The sequence below is a fragment of the Chrysoperla carnea genome, chromosome 1 (assembly GCF_905475395.1).
Source record: "Chrysoperla carnea chromosome 1, inChrCarn1.1, whole genome shotgun sequence".
Taxonomy (NCBI): domain Eukaryota; kingdom Metazoa; phylum Arthropoda; class Insecta; order Neuroptera; family Chrysopidae; genus Chrysoperla; species Chrysoperla carnea.
In genome coordinates this window covers 49,628,999-49,644,205 of record NC_058337.1, presented here as the reverse complement: position 1 = coordinate 49,644,205, position 15,207 = coordinate 49,628,999, and the positions used below count along the sequence as shown (strand labels likewise).

Here is a 15,207-nt window from a genome sequence, read left to right as displayed (position 1 = left end):
TCTGATAAAAATTGTAATTTTTTCAATTTTCCTTAATGCTTCTTAAGTAAGACAATTTTTCGCACTTGTAATTGTTTCAACATATTTTTTTCTATGTTTTATTTATATTTAAATAAAATAAACATTTTTTGATGACATTCACTTTTTGGGCATATGAATTTTGAATAAATTTTAATTGATAGAGATTTGATATAATTAACCAGGGTGGAATAATTTAACTTCAATGGGTGTGTTTATGTGTGTTTTATAATATTTGTATGTATTTTTAATTTTTTAAATAATATATTTTTAAAATAACCACAGGATATGCGTTATTTGCTAGAAAAAATAAATATTAATAAATTGTTTTCAAATTTGTTTCAGATACTCATTAAAGTATAGTAACAAGAAATGACGAAAACGATGAAATTAGTGAAATTAATTAATTTAAATAACGTTAATAATAATAATATACAAAATAATAAATCAATAATAACATTATCAATACAATTAATAATAATAGTATTATTAATAACATGTATAAATAAATCGTCACAAACACCAATTGAATATCGTCGATATTGTGGTGAAGAAATACCAAAAATAATTAAAATTGTATGTAAAGGACAATATAATGGTTATTCAGATGATGTTCCACCACCTCCACCATCAATACATGGACGTGATAGTGCAACATATTATGACAATAACAATAACAATAATTATTTTACAAATCGACATTTTAATATTTATAATAGTTATCAATCAGATGATAGTCAAGTATCACAACAACATTCTGAAATGAAAATTGTTGATGAATGTTGCCATAAACCATGTGGATGGCGAACATTACGAACATACTGTGATATACGGAGGTAAGTAAGTAATTTTATCTATTTTCTATAAATATGAGAATGACTGATCTATCAACTACATAGCTCAAACTACTGAAGGGCTTGGCCTGACATTTAGTACATTGTTATAACATAGGCAATCTCTAAGAATGGATTTTTGAAAATTTAACCCCTAAAATGATGTAACGGGGGTTCTAAATTTGTAAATAAAAATATTTCTTTATAACAAACCATTTGAAAATCCCAAAGCAAGTAAGAGCTATATCGAAGAAGTCAAAACAAGATGAATCAATTATTCAATGAATCAATGAATCTTTAAATGATTAAATGGTTCACTAAAAGAATCAATGATTCACTAACTGAATCATCCGAAATTTTAATTGGGAATAATGCAAAATGGGAATAGAGGTTTTTGTGTAATCATTTATAGTGTTTTTCTTACCAACAAACTGAGGCCCACAAAAATATTTTGGTTGTTCGTTAGTCTGTCCGTCCGAAATCATAACTCAAAAACGAAAAGAGATTTTAACATGAAATTTTTAAAGCGTGCTCAGGGTGTAAAAAGTGAGTTTGAGTTCGTAAACGAGCAACGTTGGTTCGAGTTGAAAATTTGCATGTAGTTTCAACTAATGTCTTGAAAAAAATTCTCGAGCAACGAAAAAATTTTTTAAAAATACTTTCGATAATTTTTGAAAACCAAATATGTGGCGGTCGATAGGCCCCAATAATTGGTTTTTTAAACTCTTCTAATTATTAAAAAATAATACAAGCAATGACATTCCATAAATTCTATACAGGGTATTTCACAGTTGACTCAGTCAATTGTTTGTTTTCACTTGTTTTTATTAAGATGTAAACGTGGGGAAGAGTAACTAGAACTGCAGGTCTCTAAGTTAATAAAAATGTCAAGGTAGTAAAATTCTCTATGATATATCATTTCTTTTTTTTTTATTATCAACATTAACAACAGAAACAGTAATAGTTGCATTTGTAAAAACTATTTTTTGTTGCTAAATTATAAATTAAATATTAATTATGATTGCGTAATGATTATTTCTAACTATCTTAAAGCTTACCATATATGTACAGATTTACATGCCCCAAGCTTGCACAAATGGAGAGCTAAAGCTGAATATTAGGAGATTGCTTTAACATTAAAAGGGTTTACAATTGGTCACATAAGTTACGGAAAATATTTCTCAACTGTTTTTCAATTTTAAATACCATTAGGGATCTCTACATATATGGTAAGCTTTAGGATAGTAAGAAATAATCATTACGCAATCATAATTAATATTTAATTTATAATTTAGAAAAAAAAAATAGTTTTTACAAATGCAACTATTACTGTTTCTGTTGTTAATGTTGATAATAAAAAAAAAGGTATATCATAGAGAATCTAACTACCTTGACATATTTATTAACTTAGAGACCTGCAAAATAGTCTATATAAAATATTTCACGGCCATCTTTTCTGATATGTTCAATGAATAATTACGACTATAGTACATTTAAAAAAATAATATATTTTATCTGTGTAAACCAATCCCCACAATTATTTCGAGTGTTATAGAAAAGGGATAAGCAAGAGCAATCTTTATCAATCTTTACTTTTAAACCTAGCGAAGTGGGTGGGTATCACTCTAGTAAAATCATAAAATAAGTAATTGACTATTTTTATAATAGGTAGGTATATGGTTACTAATAAATTACAGATTATTAGTAAAAAAATCGAATTTCAAAATTACCATATTTGATTGTTTCTGAGATAAAAAATTGCACTTGCAATAAATGCAGGTGGTGAAGCTGCCTAACACCAGTTAGTTAAATGTTATACATATTTAATATAAGATAATAATAATGACCCAATAACCTGAATTAAATATATTATATACATTTATTAAATATAATAAACCAAGTTATAATAATCTATTGATATCTGTGTTCGCACATGTTTATTTCTTCAATGTGTAGCAGTACTGAAAATATTGCATAATTCATTTTAATTTTGTACAGCTAATATAATTTAGTTTATCATTTAATTATAATCCGATTAGTTGTAAATAAATTTAAGGTGGGAGTACTACTAATTACTAATCGATAAGTATCTAATTTCTATCTATATTACTTCTAATGAAGGATCCTTAAAGTTCAAGTTCCTTTCTTTTTTTAGATGTTTTACTTATTTTGAGATTTTGCCTTGATAGAACCTTGATAGGCCTTGGGTGAAACTATCCTTATAGTGGAGAAGTCTATGCACCTTACACTAAAATAGAATTTTAAAAAAATTATTTTATTTCGAATATTGATGTATGAGTTGTACATCATACAACTTATATGTTATTTGAAAAATGAAGTTTAATTTATCAATAACTAATTATCTATAATAAATAAAATTAATTGATACACTTTTAATTACCTATTAATTAATTCATAAATTATTAGAATTGATAAATAATAATTCTAAATAAATCATAATAGTAGTATTATAATATGCAGTATAATATTGTATTATTTTGGGTGCGACGCAAATCCAGTGTGTTAAACTAATTATAAAATTATATTATATAAAGTATATTAATTCGAAATTTTAACACATGTCACAAGCTAATTTGTCTTGGAATCGAACAGTTTTTGCAAATTTTTTTAATATCTTATTAATTATGAATATAATTTTAAAAAAATAAATTAAAAACAAGTAAAAACAAACAATTGACTGAGTTAATTCTTGAAATATTCTGTTTAGACAGTGTTGATTACTCTGTCACATTACACATACATACTTGTCACACACATATAACTGATATACCCATATAATATATACTATACAATTTGCGCCTGATTTGTGCCCTCACAGGTAAATAGTGATGTTTACGAAAAAATGTTTCAAACAAAAGTTGTTTAATCTTTTTTAAGAAACTTTTTTCCATTTAAACTTTTGTCCTATCTCTAACGGTTTACAAGACTCAATTGACCTATGTTGGAAACTCAGAACCTAACCTCACTTTTTACGTCCTCTGCGCGCTATAAAAATTTCAGCTTGATATCTCTTTTCGTTTTTGAGTAATTGTGATAACAGACGGACAGACAGACAGACGACAGACAGACAACCGGAAATGGACTAATTAGGTGATTTTATGAACACCTATACCAAAATTTTGTTCATAGCATCAATATTTTTAAGCGTTAACTTGGGACTAAACTTGATATATTTCATATACATGGTATAATAATTCTCCATGCATCTAATAAATTCAATTTTTAAGTAAAAAATAATAACGACGTGGGCAATTTTAAAGAAAAGCTTGCCTTCTGTCGAAGATATATTTTAAGTTTTCTATTATGACGGGTAAAATTTCTCCATCATACTCATTCAGTATGCATAATGCTGAAAACAGTCTGACTTCGTTGACATTATCTTTTACAAATCTAGCTGTACCCTCACAATCCTTCAACATAAATGCTTTACACTTGCCAGCCCAGCCTGCCACATAAAACACACACACGTTCAGCATTCATCCTTTTGAAGTTCCATTTAAAACGATGTACGCGAAAATTGGATATAATATGTCTTCTGTCTCTACCCACGTTGCTCAAATATCTTGCACCTTCTTGGTAGTGTGTTAATTTGCAGTAGGATCCCCTAAAGATAGGGGATCGGACTAAATGTTTTTTATCACTTCAGAATTCTCACTTCATGGATAGAAAAGTGATGTTAGTTTTTAAACAACTTTACTAGTATGAAAGATATTAACGTTTAAAATTCCTAATTAAACAAAGAGGAAGATATCCACCAGTGACGTCATACGTGGGTATCGCCATTGAGATTACATATAAAACTTTGCTAAGAGGAGATGGCCTTCATAACTTATGCAGAGTTAGTATCCAGCAACGCCACACATATTTGCTGGTGCAGGGGTGAAATACCAAGGAGTGTGACATTCATATTTTCTTCTACACTCCTGTACCGCGCAAAATTGCCGCCACGGTGCTTAAACTTACTTTCACAAATAGCAGCATCTTTTTCAACAGATTTCCTGGTGGGCCATTTCACCCTAAAATTTTATCATGGGCTTGTAGCCTATTTGTAAAATGCAAGGCATTTTCAATGGGGTAGTCAAATTCACACTTTACCACATTTTATTGTTTTACTCGTTTTATCAAAATGCTTGCCATAGGTGGATTTTTTTTCTTTCTTTTGTTTTGAATACTACAAACTTTTCTTTTCAATATGAATGTAATGCAAAAAACAAGTAACTTTAAAAGCATGAAATTTGTACGTGATTAAATTTATGTATATCGCATTCATTAAAACTTACTAGGTTGAATTTGGCATAACTACATGATGGCGAATTAAATAATAATTGTTACTATACCAGACTACCAGAGACCTTAGTTATTTATTCCTTAGTTTTAGGGAAAATTGTTTGTAAAATTGTTTTATAAAACTTTACACTGACATTACCAACGTTTATCATCTACTTTATATACCACACTCAATCCGATCTTTACATGAAGTTCAAATTGAAGGAAGACACTAATTCTAGAGAAAACAGCAGTTAATGGTTTACGTAGGGATAATTTTATTACGATTTACATAGTCTACATTTTCCTTAGAATGCTTTCTTAGAATTTTTAAGAGAGTGAAATGGTTTAAAGAAGAGCAAGTTAGAAATCTCGGCATAACATTTTCATAAATCCAATAGTATTTTGGTAATAATAGATCAATCAAAAATTCAGATACAAGGGAGAAGGGAGAATTTCCCCTGACTTGTTCCAATATCGTCATCCCTGTTACCCTGTTGTTTACTTAAAATTGCTTTACCTTCTTGCAATATCGCTGCTTGTTGTCAAAAACCATGTATATTTAGAACCATAGAAAATATATTGCTAAAAAATTTTGAGAAATTCAAAACATTGCTACCATTTTCAAGCTATATTTTTAAAAATCGAGTTTTTAAAAATCTGAGTCGATTTATAAATTATGATTGTTTCCGTTCTCGGTTAGAAAATACTGAAGAAACACTACTTTGAAACGTAGGTTAAACCCCATTATTATTATTATTATTATATAAATGAAGCTTTTTGTTGAATTTCTTAACGTGGAGTGGTTGATACAAAAGACGTTGATTTTTTAGACCTTTGCGGTATTATCGTAGATAGAATTTCAATATTATTATTTCTTCTATTATAAACATAGGCAATATGTTTTATACTTGTGTATTGAAATTTGTATTTATAACTAATCAACTCAGTTAAGAACGAAATTTTTAATTGTTGTTCCTGACTCTTGAAACTTAAATTAAAAGATTGGAACTTGGATAGGCATAGAGATTAAATTATTAAAACACAAAAATATAAAAAATATGTACTTTTAAAACCTGAGTTAAAAAATTATTTTCTAATTCCAATCGAAAAAAAAAAGCGAATGTGGAGAAAATAAATACTTTTTCTCATAGCAGTAAATATATCTCAGTACCTACTGTTCAATGAATTTTTAAAATTTTATATTTAATTTACAAGGGAATCTAAACCGCTTATAACACTAAGTATGAAGAAAAAAACTTTTATTTAAATTTTTTTAGTGTCCTTTTAAGTTTTTATTTAAAGTTCAATTTTTACGCAATTTGATTTTTATACCATGTATATATGTAATATCAAGGTATACCAAGTTTAGTACCAAGTTTGTAACGCTTATAAATATAGATGCTACGAACAAAATTTTAGTATAGGTGCTTATAAAATTACTTAATAAAAGATATCAAGGTGAAAATGAGTTTTCAATTGTTTGTTTTCTTTAAAATTTACTTTTTGTACTGTCTTTTATTATTATTATTATTTATTTATTTAAAGTCGCTTTTTAACATCGAGGTCATTAACGACTTCTATTTACAAAACATTAATTTGCTAAATTTTATCTAATAAATTGGCACAATATACTGTCTTTTGATTTTTAAAATTTATTTATTTTTTTATAAAATCTGGTTAATGCAATGACAAATATTTTAATGTAATGACAATTATTTGGTTCCCGGCAATTGAGTTTATTTTGTATTCTGCAGCTATGACGATGAATTCTGCTAGTTTTTGTTATTATTAATTCCATGAAAATAAATGTTTTGTTTTTTATTACAGTAATAGCGATGAAGATTTGAGAGATGAACCTATTCCAGAAAATCCACCAGCGAGTATTACATCTACGTATCATCATCCACCATTACCAAAATCAATAATAAATTATCAAAATGATAGTACACCAATTTTAGTGAAAAAGCTAAATGCAACACAAATCACAACAACACCATCGTCATCATCATTATCAACAAATTTTGATAAAAAAGATAAGGTCAGAAAAAAGAAAAAGAAAAAAAATCATATTAAGGGACGTGGGCGTCCATGTCGATGTCGAAAACGAAAACGTCGTGGTCACTCACATCATCAGGGGTCTTCATCATCAACTGTGTTTTGTGTGCCTTGTAAAAAAATTTGTAGAAATGTAAACAAGTCCCCAATGCGATGTCAAAAAGTATAATCACTTTTTAATATCAAGTAAATAATCAAAATAAATTAATCAATTTGTATAATAAATTTATTAATCATGCACAATATTCATATTAGTGTAGGCGCTACAGAGTTGAGTTTGCAAAGTATATTTACATTAATATCCTGAGAAAGATTTCTTACTGTAAAAAAAGTGGCTACATATAATTTGAGTCACTCTAAAGACGCTACATATAATTTGAGTCACTCTAAAGACGCTACATATAATTTGAGTCACTCCCATAGAACAGGAGTAACGGAGTTAGTTACGTCCTAGACCGGATATCTGGAAGACCTGGGTTCAAATCGCGACTTCGTATAATTTTTTCGATTCTTTCTATTGAAGTATACAGTCTCGCCCGCATATGTTAAGGGGTATAATGAGTTGAGATAACAGAAGCTATTAAAAGTATCTTTTATGAGGGACTTTGACTTATATAAAGTAATTCTAATTTTTGGAATACGAATGTAATCGAATATATATTTTGCAAACTCACTTCCCTGCAAGCATAAAAATTATTCAGTTCATTAATAAAATACATATCATTTCGCTTCTTTTCAAAAATTCAGTTTAGGTTCATCATTTATGCTGTATTTGCTATCGGAATACGGGTGATTTTGTTTTTGATCCGATAACGTGTTAGTGACATATATTGTATAATTTTCTTACATTGCATCTTATATTTGACAAAAAATTTATGAAATTCGATGAGTAATTAGTTCAATTAACTTTTGAAAATTTGCTTTTACTGCAAAAAAATTTATTTCTTACACAGACAAATTGAAGCCGTTGCCTAAAAATCAACTCTAAATATATTGTAGACCGCACACTAGTTAGCATAGAATCTCTGCCTACGGAATAGTCAGGGCGAAACCTTAGAAGATTACATACAAATATTTTTGGCTGTAAAACGATAACGGTATGATATTCCCTGCTTACCTTGCTTGGCCACAAATCATGAAATATTTGGTTTCTAATCGCAAATTTTTTCCCCAATATATTCTGTATTTCTATCTTGTATAATTTCATTTTGGATGCAGAATTAAAAACAACAATTGATATTGATAACATTCAAATACAAATTACCTGAAATTCTCCCTTCCTGTTAGTTAGGGTGCCTTCACATGTGTCTTTAATGCTACTAAATCTATTATTAAATTAAAAATCATTTAGTTATTCAAAAATAGCATTTAATAAAAAAAAACAATCATTCGAAAAGGTTTCTCTTCAATTCTTCCAACAATATCATTGACTTGTTTGCATTTATTAATTCATATTACCAAATTTTATTGTTTAATGTTTTCGAATTTGCATGTTATGTGTTTTTAAATTATTTTGCTACTGTATAATATTTAATCATGCAATACAAATGTTTGAAATACTTAAAAATAACAAAAAAAAATCATTTTTTAATTAACATTAAATAAAGCATCTATACAGCATTTTGCCTAACTTAACTAACAAAAATGCTTAAAAGTTTACATGTGCTTTTTATGTTTCGAAGCTAATTTTCATTATATACAGGTCGAGCCATATATGTGGCTAGTGTTCGCTATGTGGAAAACATCAAGCGGACATTATATGAAATATTAATCAGACGTTTTTCACATGACGAATGTTTGGCACTCATGTTTATTATTTTTATATATGTATACTCACTGTCAGAAAAAATGCTACAGTTAAAACATTCTAAGCGTACTCATCATATGTTATGTTATAATAGTAACACTTAGAATGTTTTAAAACTAGCATTTTTTCTGACATTGAGTATACGTGAGATAAGCAGTACTTTACTACTGCTATTATATGAATCGGCGGTATATTTGGTATAAAAATATATACCAAATAGGAAACAACCTGGTCACATTTCCTGTGCTGAAAACATTCAACCAATATTTTCCAAACGGTACACACGTAGTCAAGTTGTTCGAAATTTACACAAACCAAATATGATCCGACTTTATTCCACATTTACAATGCTATGGTCTCCGAAGAATTCATTCACCTTGTAGTAGCTTAAACACTTTTAAACTTTTGATTATTCATTGATGTCAGAATTCGAATATTACATGTCAACTGATGATTGTGTGATATTTGCCAAATATGTGACTCGACCTAAAAAATAAAATAAAAAATTTTATAATTATCATTATTTTCTATAATTTTTGAATTTATTTTTAGATGGTGACAAAATCTTATGAAATAGGTACAGTTTCACCAGTTGAATTAAATCCACATCCGATTCATGATATATCAAGTCGGGCTTATCATGAAATGCAAGATGTAACAAAAACTAGGTATTTTTAGTGAATTAAATTATTAAGACAGAAATAAACCGAATTATTTAATTGTAAAAAAACACAGGGTTATGATTTTAAAAAATTATTTTATATGGTTATGAAGAGAAATTATTTCTAAAAAAAAAAAAATTAATATAAATAGCACAAATTAATTTGAAATTAATTGGGTGTTCGATGCTGGCGTCATAAAAAATGTGCTTTTTACATGTGAAATAATACAGCGTTAAATATGATGTAATTATTCTCACTATTCAAGCTGAACGACTATGGAAGCGTTTATACTTTACAGAAGTGAAAAACGAAGAAATGATCAAAGAACCTCCACTCACATTTTTTTCAAACATAGCTAACAACACTCTCGATCAAATTACCTTTAAAAAAAAATAATAATAATAATAATAAATAAAAACTGCATTCAAATCGGTACAAATAAACACCCAAACTTATAACACCTCTCTTTTTGTGTCGGGGGTTTTACCGATTTTCATAAAACATGTCCAAACTAAAAAAGCTGTTTTTAAATATAAAAATTTGGAAAACGGTTGACCCTGCAGGTCATCCCTGTAACTTCCCGCTAAGTATCGCGATAACTTTAGAATGAATAAACCGATTTTCACGCGGTTGGTGACATTCGACGCAGTCTTTGAAGCTTCATGAAGAATCTTTAAGTTTCAATTGATAGAACAAAAAATTTTGAGGTTATTCCGAAAAAACGCTTTTTTGGGTTTTCTTTCGTCAACGATAACTCACGAACGAATCAACCGATTTTTACCGGGACGTGGTTTTTTGATGTTGAGAGCTGATTAGTTTTTGGAATTGATCGATACAGCCGTTTAAAAGTTATTCAAAAAAAACCACTTTAAAAAAATTTTTTTTTTGCTGTTTTTTTGAGATTTCTCGAAATCTATCGGTTCGAATCGGTCCAAATAGGCTTCAAAATCTAAGTTTGGTCAAGCCCTTTCGAATGCCACCAACCGATCAAATCGGACAAGCCGTTCAAAAGTTATGAGAGGTTTACATACATCCACACACACACACACACACACACACACACACACACACACACACACACACACACACACACACACACACACACACACACACACACACACGAGCACACTCATACATACATACAGCCATACAGACACCCTCGCGGAAGTAGTCAGGGAAGCTTCCTGACACCTTAAAACGTCGAGATCTGATGAAAACTCGATTTTGGCAAAACGGGGTGAAAACAATAACTTCTCTATTTTCTTAGCGGGAAGTTAAAAAGTAACAGTCATTAATAAAATACTAGCTGATATAAAGTCATTATTTTTTGCCATTATTTTTAATCGAATAACACAACAAAATGAAATAAAATATCATAGTAATAAAGAAAAAATTAATGCATCTTTAAAATTTTCCTCAGTTGCTTATTAGGTTGTAAAAACTTCGTAAAAAAAAGTCGACCTCTCAGAGGCGAGCCTAATCACTTTTTTTGGAGGGTAGTTGTGGGTTTAAATCAGTTTTTTAAAAATTACAAAAAAACTATGTATCAAATAAAAAAGGTCAAGTTCTAGCTTCTTTAATTGTACGTATTTTTGTTTTTTTTTTTCGACTTTCTAGCTTCAAAATTGGCCGAGATATGCCAATTTTAAAATTTAGTTTTTTTGCTCTCTCTCAATCAAATGATAAAATATCCATCTTGTAAACCGTTAAAGATAGAATAAAAGTTTAAATGTAAAAGTTATTTCTTATAAAAAAATAAACAATTTTTGTTTGAAATATTTTTTTCTAAACATCCCTTTTTACCCTTGAGGAGGTCTCCAAAATACTTTCAAAAATTTAAAAATTTTCGAAAGTATTTTCTGGAATTCTTTTTTGTTTTTCTAGAATGTTTCACAAAACCACTAGTTAGCCTAAAAATGTTCAACACACTTTTTTTATAGTTTTGGAGAAAATGAACATCGAATTTTTTTTCCAAAGTTGTGCCCTCACGGGTAAACAGTGATGTTTACGAAAGAATGATTTAAATAAAAGTTGTTAATTTTTTTATAAGGATTAACTTTTACATTTAAACTTTTGTTCTATCTCTAACGATTTTTCTAATTTGATAAATAGTATTCTTGTAATTGTAAACTTTTTTTAATATGATAAATAGTATTCTTGTAATTTGTAAAAAACTGATTAAATATTATATAACAAATATAAATGTTAAGTATAATAATAATCATTATTAGTTAATGAAAATACAACGAAAATAAAATTCCGTTTGTATATTTGGAAAATGTCTGGAAAATATCTTCACTTAAAACTTATCGGCTACTTGTGTTACCTACATCATATTTAATGCTGTACTATTGTACAGGCTATTTAATACTAGTATGTAAAATTTATTTTAGTGAGATTTTTTAAAATTTTAATTGAAACAAATATTGTTTTATATAAATATTTATTGAAATATGTTGTATTGGAGTCTATTATTTATACAGAAAGTTTTTACTGTTTATGTCATCGGATGAGAATCATTCTTTTGAATTCTTTTTACTTGGTCGAGTTAGTAATTTCTAAGAGAAAAGTTCAATTTGATGACAAATTCGTGAACTTCATTAACTGTAGATTTTTTTTTTTGAGAATTTCTCGATTATTACTAAAATAAAAATTTTTATAAGTTGTAGAAAATAAAATTTACAACAATTTATCGTCTTACCATTTTAATCTTACGATGTCTTACAATTTTATAAGAAGACAAAATTATTTTTCATAAAAGGTAGCTTGATAGTAGAAATGTGTTTTCAGATTCTTTTTCGTTTTTTCCGTGAACAACTTTTCTACCCTATAAGTTGATATTTTTGAAACACTTAAACTATTGAACTCGATGCGACGGGTCGAATCGAATACCGCACGTTGTCCGTTATGAACTATTATCATTTGTAACTTTTCTTCAAAGTCAAAATTCGTACAGAATTATCAAAAAGCATGCTCAATAATAACTCTTGTAGATGATACTTATGTTACCAAATCGCCATAAAATCATTTCGAAAAAAACAATAGTAGATATTCCAATTGTTGTTTTGTATATTGTTTATTTTTATTCTGTATTAAATTTTTTAATGTGCTGGAAAAATTTTGCGTGCAAGCTTGGCACACGTGTTATGTATACGCCATCCCTGCTATAACACATTTAATTGACTCATTCAAACGACCAGAATACTCGACCAATGTAAAATTTGCAGAATGATCTAATTCATTTGGACCAATTAGGAATGATATGATTATATAAACATGTAATTGTCATATATCCTGAAACAAAAAGAGATTTTTCTATTCCAAAGTTTTTCAACGCCACAATTTTTCTACTTGTTTAAAACTACGTTTCAATAATTCTACTCTGATATATTTGTACTTTTTAAGAATTATAAATAATAAAATAGATCATTCATTGTTTCTACACTTCGTGCTTTCTATTCGAAAATAATTCTACTTTCAAAGATGTATATTTCTATCAAATCTATTTCTACAATGTTTTACAAAAAAAATCATATATTTTGGTGTTCATATATTTTGGGCAGGCAATTCTTCGTTTTATAAATCTAGCGTTAATTTTTCAATTAATCTTAACCCCAAAATTTTATATTTTTGTGCTGAAATTATAACGGTGCACAACAAAATAGTGGATATTCATATCCGTTCCTGGCCAGAATGAATATTTTAGGAATTTTTGTTTCACAGTGATAAATTGTAGAATTGAATTATACAATATTGCAACTCCTTAAAATTAGGAATATTTAAAAGTTTAAATTGTTGAAAGTAGAAATATTATTATTAAAAGATAAAAGTACAAATCTCTGAAAGTAGAAATATAATGGAGTAGAAAAATATTACAGTAGGATTTTTTGTAAATGATAATTAATTAGCAGAACATTGTAATTAAAGTATAATACTGCAAAAAAAAATGTTCCATTTAAAAGGAGAATTATGTAAAAGTAGAGAAATTGTGGAAAAAAAAATACGGTAGAATTCTTTTTATGCCTATATCCTAATGATATTTTTAGTTTTTTATGTAATTAAAAAATTTAGTAAATAAACTTGGAACTGATTTTATTTAATAATAAATGTGTGTTAAAATAATTAATATGTAAATAATTTTTAACTTAAATTTCCTTCGTACCGGAAATTTATACTACAAAAAAAAAAAAAAAAAATTATCACCTTATTTTCAAATAAATTTTATTATCAATTTTGTAAAACTTTCTTTTTAAAATGTGTTTGGAAATAATATTAATACTTAGTTCATAGTACGTATATAGTTGTAATTGCTACCTTAAATTTAAACTTAAAAAAAAATCTTAAAAATATTGCGTTTAATTTCTTTCACGTGGTCAGGAATAAATAATAAATAACCTAAACATTCTTAAATTTTAAACTTATGACGAAATTAAAAATTTTTCATGGAAAAACAAAACGCAGTATTTCTAAGAATATTCTCAATAAAAAATGGTTTAACCTCGTTTTTATAAAGACACACACATAAAGGTTATAAAGTATGTTCAAGGCCTGATCCAGGGGGGGGGGTGAGTCGGGAAACCGGAGCGGCAAAATGGTTTATAAAGAAGAACTTTGTAATTTAAAGCGTTCGTCTGATGTTTGTCAGTTATGAATCAGGGTGAGATTTTAATTGAACCTCAAAATTTATCAAGTATTTTATCGAGTTTCAAGCATACGTCTACTTAAAGACAACCTGCTGTATATGTTATGTGCGTTATGCGGCAAATATTATTTTTGCCCGGAGCGGCAAAATAGTTATATCGGGCCCTGAGTATCTTAATCAATAAATCCTATCACTAATACGTACTGTGGATCATAAAGAATTCACATCCTCTCTGAATCGCATCGTGGACCTTTAGCTTTGAAACCAACGCAATACCATTATACAGCTACCACGGATGAGAACGATGATTAAATAGTGGTTAGTTGAAAGTAGTACGTTTTGAAGCCTCGAAACACGTAATACTTTCTTCGCTTGAGTATGCTTACGCAATAATTGTCTTTTTAAAGGAATATAAACTTATTGGTATTGTATAATTATATGTGATTTAATGCAATGTGATATATATACAAGGTGCTATCAGAAAGACTAATCATGCATGTTATTATGAACTTACAATCACACAACCAGGCTGAATACATAATATAAGCACTAATATATGTTACTGTCGTAATGGATCAGGAAAAATGTAGATCCGAGAATTCGGATACGGACCGTTTATACGGACGTTCTTAATCTATTTGCGAAATTTAAAATATCTATATATTGTAACGTTATCCGCCAAATCACTACTACACAGTAAAACAGTCCTTATTTATCTACGTGTGTAAAATGCCTACCGCTTTTCTTTTTTATAAAAAAAATGTGCATTTCTAAAACTGCAAACTTATTTCTCATTTTTAATACTTACAAGGTTGTAATTTTTTCGAAGTATGGCAAGTCTTTCTGATTGCAGATGGTATATACATGTATTATTCTAAAGATGTGCTATTTTTGATAACA

General features: G+C 28.1%; 1 protein-coding gene across 3 annotated transcripts in view; it reads left to right on the top strand.

Moving 5' to 3' along the window:
- The window catches only part of LOC123306128 (serine/threonine-protein kinase pakD-like), a 42,511-nt gene extending 32,779 nt beyond the window's left edge, over positions 1-9,732 (top strand). The window contains exons 2-4 of one of the 3 annotated variants that reach the window (XM_044888017.1): positions 364-854; positions 6,969-7,179; positions 9,556-9,732. In XM_044888017.1, coding sequence (XP_044743952.1) covers positions 391-854; positions 6,969-7,179; positions 9,556-9,681 — 801 coding nt within the window. In that variant the 5' untranslated portion in view covers positions 364-390 and the 3' untranslated portion in view covers positions 9,682-9,732. Of the gene's footprint in view, positions 1-363; positions 855-6,968; positions 7,383-9,555 lie in introns of all 3 variants that reach the window. The other 2 variants (XM_044888015.1, XM_044888016.1) reach the window with 2 other exon arrangements.
- The last annotated feature ends 5,475 nt before the right edge of the window (positions 9,733-15,207 follow it).